Here is a 6796-nt window from a genome sequence, read left to right on the forward strand (position 1 = left end):
TTTTTTGCATAAAGTCTTTTCTGTGGTTCACTGCAGTCTCGAAGCCTTAGAAATGTTTTATAACAATTTCTAGACTGACAAATGTCTAGAGACTTTGCTCGTCATTGGTTCTCAAATTAGTTTAGATCAGGAATGATGTGTTGCATTTTGAGATATTTTACCCTTCTTCATGCTGTCACGTGGCTTCTATTAATTTAATTTCTTTATTTAAGGTCTGACTGTAATCAGAGCTTGTTGTGACTAGTGATGCTGAACTCCAAAAAGTTGTTAATATCAGTTAATTAATGATTTAACAAAGGCAAAAAAAATAAAATAACACTAGCTGGTTTAATTAGTGGTTTCCCCCTTAGTAAATGAAACAACTATCTAAACAACCTTTTTTTAACTGAGGTTATCTGTCTCTGGCGCTTACATTTGTTTGTTTTTCTGTAACATGTAAGTAAAACAAAGCAAAAAACAAGGTCAATCTGCAAGGGGGCAAAAACTTTAGTCACTTTGAATCCATGCCAACCAAAACATGCAGCAAAATGCCTGTTGTACTCAAGAACTTTCCAGAACTAATCAAAGTTCTGACCCAGAATCCGGCCCTTAATGCCAATTACTTTCCTCCACTATGCCAGCGCTCTCCAATATACAATTATTTGGATCATAAGTAAACCAATGGTTTCTCTACATGATCACTGACATTTTATATGGTTAATAAACAGAAAAGAGCAGCTTTATCAGCAATTACACAAAATGACCGACTCGTCTTTTTGCTTTTTTTGGTTAGAATGTTTTAGTTTTTATGGAAGGAGATTCAGTCCTGTGTGAAGTCGTTCTTGTTGCTCCAAAGAAGCAAAATCATGTGTAGCTTCTCTAGGTTAACTGAATTTCATCAAAGCTTCAGTATGCAACTTTTATAAAGAATACGTTTTCTTACATGTTTGCTAAAACTGTCACCATGTCATGGCAGATTTGTTATGGGATAGATAATCTGTGAAGTCAGAAGTTTTATTATCAATCAATTCTTTTTAGCTATGAACATGTGGACGAAAGTCCAAATTGCATAAAAATCGATTTGGTTTATCTGCCTACATGTGGACAAGGCCTCAATATCATGTACTCACTGCTAAATGTGCAAATGGCGGTAAAATAACTTACCGTTAGAGGAAAACCATTTATCTGCTGTCATTGGTGGCTATGCTAAATACCCTGAGCATTCACAACCAGGAAAAAGAAACTGCAGCCTTAGCAGGGAGCAAAGGGACAGAGGGGGAGACAAAATCCATGTTTCTTTAAAAGTTCAAAACGACTGAGCGGTCGAGATTGTTTCTAATCAATTTTAGAGATGTAAAGAAGTAAAACTAGAAGGTGAATCACATATATCAAAACACAGAAATTGGGGTTCCTTTCACACACAAAAAAGTGAAAAAAACATGTTTAGCGGTTGTGATATAACCTCACATAATGTATATAAAAATGTAACATCATTTCAGTTTCACGTTTATGCTCATAATGAATCAAAAACAAACTTAATAATGCATCAATATCAATTTTCAGATTCATGTTCTGTCAAAAGAATCTGATGATGAGACCAATTATTTCTCGAGTTGGGACGCCAAAGGGTTAATCTCCAGGCTGGTCTTTTTAACAACTTGTACTGTATTGGGTCCTGAAACCCCAATAATAACCCCACTCTCCTTTTATGTCTGAAAGAATATCAAGAGCTGAGAAAGCAACACATTTGGAAACTAATGATAATGTTTCAACTCGTGCAAAGTATTAGGGAGAAGGAGCATAATTACACACATCTGCCTTTGGTGATTTCTTTTTTGCTCAAAACATGTTCAGTCAGCCTGCCCCCTGCTTTCTTATGAAAAATGAAGTACTGTAGGTCTGACTTTTATCCACAAAGTAAAACCACAGTAAGAGTAACCAAGCTGCCAATGGCTGTTTTGTATTATTATTATTATTATTATTTTTTTATTTTATTTTATTTTTTTACAATAGTAACGGAATGCACTGGCAAGCCTTAACATGTGAATTCTGAAGTTCACAAGAAACATGCTGATACCTTGTGGACGATGAGACAGTAGAGCGTAAGAATGAGCACCAGTCCCCCGCTGATGGACGCAACGATGAAGCCAAACTTGTACACATCCCTGACTGGTTTTTTCTGCGAAGCCTTCGCTGAGTTCCAATCATAACTGTCTGTGGAAATGTTCACAGGATGTGTGATCACAGCCTTCCCAGACATCTGCATTATTCATCACACAACATTCCAAAAGTTTGAGTTTCACACCTGTAAAATATTGAGCGGTTGACCCTGCGGGTAGCTCTGTCGAGGAGCCGAAGCTTTCTGAGTATTCCTGCTGGCATCTCCAGTCAACCGGTAAGTCACTGGTTGTCACCAGTTCCCAGTAAACAGTCAACACCTCTGAAACTCTCTGCAAAGCTTCCAACGGAGACCCTCGGTAGACCACCTCAAAGCTCTCTGGCTTATCCTGCAGCACATTACGAGAAACAAATCTTATTGTTTTTTTGTTTTTTTTTTCTTTCCAACAGAGCAGGAATGACCTTTCAGAGAGCTTGGACGGCTCTCGCAATATTTATTTAAATTTTTCTTCATTCAGAAGCACACATTCACCTCCACCTCTTCATTAATCTGAGGCACGCATCTCTGCGAATACATGTTGAGGATAAGCGCCCTCAGGGACTGAACATAGCCGTCATTTATTGAGCCCCGGCTGTACTTGAAATGGGTGGTTAGCAGCTCCAGTATCCAGGGTAAAGCAGCTTTCACAAAGCAACATTTGCTCTGCAAGGAAGGAAAAGAAAATCAGCAGATTCAGAGGAGTTCTTTTATTTTATTTTAATTTTTTCCAGTTCACCTTTTGTACAAAACAATCTGCTTTGGACAAATGTTGTCTTACCAGAGTTCTCTGTTCTATGAATGTGTAGGTTATTGAACACCCACTTCTCAACTGGTTGTCCATCTGTAGAAATAACAACGGGAGGATTTCAGCCAGAGATATTTGATCTGATCTGTTTGATGTTGCTTTAACACCTACCAGTTGCCTGACTATCAGCAGGTGTTCTCTAGTGATCGAGTGCCTGCATGGACCGGGTACCTCTGCCATTGACAGAGGGAAACTCAGGAACATAAGCACACACAGACACTTTACCTGCAACTGACAAAACTGAAGATTATCCTCAATCCAACTCAAATCCAGATCTTGCAAACCTAAGTTTAGTTTTGCTCAAGCACTCATTCTGAGCTTCTGTATTTGAAATACGCTTACATTTTAAATGATGAAATTGCTCAATAAAATCTTGTGCGGTCTGCCATTTTCCCTCACTTATTTTCCCACTCCCTCTCATTGACTTTCACTTGACTTGTAAATCATTTTACATGAAGAAAAAAACAATTAGAGAAAACTTCAGTAGAATTTCTACTGCTGCAACATTTTTCACAACTGGAGCGGGACCAGTTCTCGCCTTTCCACCCAAACAGCAGCACAGAGGAGAGGAGCTGCTCAGAGAAAGTCAAAATAAAAAAAGAACGTCTCCACTGCTGAAACTGTTAAACTGGGGTACGCAGCGGGATTAGATTTGGACAGTATTACCTGATGTTGGAGCCTGACCTTGAGAGAACTTAGAGATAAATCTGACTAATGGTCATATTTTTTCTTTATGCCACAGAAGGTTAGCTAGTGAGAGGAGCACTCTGTCTCTTCCTGTAGCTCCTGATGCCTGCTACCGCACACCTTTTGGAATCCGTAACAGTGAAATGGGCTCCAGATGGACTTAAGCTCTGGATAGACTGAAACATGGTGACAAGCATCATTCGTTCCACCTCAGAAAAAAAAAAAATCTGTACTCAGTTATACTCGGTTGCTTTTAAAAGTGACCATTCATGTAAATTGCTCAGATGTTGTTTTTCAACGGGATAATTATTCCACACCTCAACACAGATGTGAGAAAAGCACTGAAATGAGATGGGGTTCGCTTTATGTGCAACTTCTGACATTAATCAGGAAACAAAAGACTGTCTTTGAAAGCTGCAGAAATGAGAGGGATCGCTTTAATGTTTTTTTTTTTCTGTTCTGGATGTAATGAAGAGCTGCCTTCTGGATTGATTTCATGCTATGATACAAAAAGGCAGAAAGAAAGGGGAAAGCTTCATACTAACAAAGTTGTTGCTCTAAAACAATGGTAAAATAATTCACCTTGATATCTGAAGCAGACAAGTCAAAAGAACAATTCCCTTGTAACAGAACTGGCAATGTGAGCATAAATCCTGCCTTGCCCCACTATTATCTGAAGCCCAGTTAATGACTGATGACGATGCATAATCTAATTAATGTAATCTAATAGAACCATAAATGTGACTGGTGTGTGGCAAATGTGGTGGCACATGATGCAAATATAACTTTTATCACATGATTTGTTGTCTCCTTATGTATTAAAATTAATTTACGTCGGTTAACTGCACAATCAAGCGCCGATTATTTTAGACAGATTACAGAGCAGCAGACTTTTTTTTTTTTTTTCTTTTTTTTTTTTTTTTTAACCATATAACTATATAGTAAAAAGTTCTCACCTACCTTAGCTTTGCTCTGACTCACTGTTGACACAGGGATGGTCATCTGGTACGTGTTTGGCAATGGAAAACACCAAACTCCTCTGTCACACACATTGAAGCAGAGAGATCTTTCTCATATATCCACTTCCACTCCACAAAAAGGAATTTCTTCTTAAGTAAATCTGACACTTCTTCATGTGGCGCTGGTCTTCAAAGCTTTGCCTGATGTGCTCCTCCTCCTTTGAGTGAGTTCAAACTGAGACTGACTGTTTCGGCTGACAACCGTCTTAAAGACCTCCCACCTTTTCTCAAGATGCACTGCTCTGCTCTCTTTGCACACATAACACCAAAACGTTTTTCTTTTTACACCGCAATTCAATTATCATTGTGTGGATTTGTTCTTAGAAAGAAACAAATACATAAAGAATAAAAATAAAAATGCCCTCATTTAGTGACTTGGTTGGATGTTATCTGCTACTTAAAAGAGCTTTTTAATGACTCTCATTAAATAAGTTTGGGTATTAATAGGAGTAGATTTTAAAACTAATGTGTAATACTGAAAAATAGAAAACAGAAGAGATAAGAGCAACATGTTTTATCCCGTGCATTTACCTAAAGAATATTTCAGATTAACTGTTTGAAGCATCCGTTATTGCTTGATGTTTTTAACCTTTATTCTTTTGAGTCTTATTAAAGTCTAAAATCAGGATTTAGAAATTAAAGAAGCATTGCCCATGGTTCTTATGTACCATTGTTTTTTGCATTGCAAATTCAGTTTACATAAGAATAGGCAAGATAGCATTAAACATATATATTTTTTAAATAAAATTAAAACCTGGCCAATCAAAATAGTTTAAAAATATTACTGATTTGAACTGGGTTTCAGATAATAAAACAATCCTACCTTTTTACATCAGAGTCCATTATTTGCATGAGAGGAAGCTTAGTTCACCATCCGTTCTTCAGCATAACAAATCAGAGAAACAACTTCCCACCCATGAGATAACCTGATCTCAAAGGGGAAGTCTCTATCCCATATGTGTGATTACCAAAAAGAGCACTTAATTGGTGGAAACTGAGAGAAAAAAAATAAGTGGGAAATCAATTAGGCTTGATTAACAAATAACCAAGGAGACGTACAGAACACTCAGAAATTGGCGTTGGCAGTAATTTAAGCAAATATTATGCTGCATAGGAAAGTGTATGTTTGACATTTACATTAGGTGGAAACACCTAGAGTTTACGCTCCAACCCTTACAAATGTTTGGCTTTGAAGAGCTGAAATGTTTTCACATGAGCAGATCAGTGGTGGTCCATGTTTGAAAAGGGTCCTAAATTCATCCTGAGTAGCTGGAGGATAAATCACATTCCTTCTGGGATTTATCCTCATGTTGTTGTAGTTGTGTCCACACTACAGCATTTCAGTGCTGGCTGTCATACATTTAAAACCACATATCGACATATAGTATGCAAAAAAGAAAAATCAGACTTTTGTTTGTGCTGACATTAAATCGGGATAGACGTTTCATGTTTTAGGCCAGTTAGGAACAGAAATTTGATCAGTTTGCTAAATAGTGAAATAAGAAAATTATAATTTTTCTTAGAGAATATTGTTTTACTTTCTTCAAATTCCAAAAATTGCATACAGTTTCTTTATATTTTGTAGCACTGGCTTCACACTGTACCAGTCTGCTCAAAAGCTTTATTCGTCCTTCCACTCGCTACTTTGATTTGCTTCTTATAACTTTGTCCATTTTAACTTTTGTAGGCCACTGTGCTAGCTCACAAACATTGCCTTTGTTGCCCTTTAGCCACTATGCTTAAGGTCACTGCGAGCTGTTGAGGGATAATTTCTTGACCCACACGCATGACTCAGTCTAATTTTAATTAAATTAGATTATGTTTTACAAAACGGATTGGACATGTGTGATTAAGGAAGTCTTGGATCAGAATTTGGTGGCATCTTGATGAATAGAGGGATAGCTAGAAATGAGAAGGGTAATGTGGTGATGAATCCTTAAGGGGGAATTTCAGAGGAATGGGTTCCTGAAGTTGTATGCAGGGTTGTTTGTCCTGTTTGTCTCTGTGTTGCCCTGCGACAAACTGGCGACCTGTCCAGGGTGAACCCCGCCTCTCACCTGGAACGTTAGCTGGAGATAGGCACCAACACTCCTCCCGACCCCACTAAGGGAGGGAGGGACGGACGGACGGATAACAGAAAGCATAAAC

At 37.9% G+C, this 6796-nt stretch overlaps 1 protein-coding gene across 2 annotated transcripts in view; it reads right to left on the reverse strand.

Moving 5' to 3' along the window:
* LOC106940123 (macrophage colony-stimulating factor 1-like) overlaps positions 1-4840 on the reverse strand; it is a 16451-nt gene extending 11611 nt beyond the window's left edge. Inside the window, exons 1-6 of one of the 2 annotated variants that reach the window (XM_015022767.1) lie at positions 4590-4840; positions 3054-3167; positions 2916-2978; positions 2630-2800; positions 2285-2486; positions 2057-2193 (exon numbers count right to left, since the gene is read on the reverse strand). In XM_015022767.1, coding sequence (XP_014878253.1) covers positions 2057-2193; positions 2285-2486; positions 2630-2800; positions 2916-2978; positions 3054-3167; positions 4590-4631 — 729 coding nt within the window. In that variant the 5' untranslated portion in view covers positions 4632-4840. Of the gene's footprint in view, positions 1-2056; positions 2194-2284; positions 2487-2629; positions 2801-2915; positions 2979-3053; positions 3174-4589 lie in introns of both variants that reach the window. The other variant, XM_015022766.1, reaches the window with a different exon arrangement.
* Positions 4841-6796: the final 1956 nt, after the last annotated feature.

This window comes from Poecilia latipinna, unplaced genomic scaffold, assembly GCF_001443285.1.
Source record: "Poecilia latipinna isolate Pla-1442-1.1 unplaced genomic scaffold, P_latipinna-1.0 Scaffold3100, whole genome shotgun sequence".
Classification (NCBI taxonomy): domain Eukaryota; kingdom Metazoa; phylum Chordata; class Actinopteri; order Cyprinodontiformes; family Poeciliidae; genus Poecilia; species Poecilia latipinna.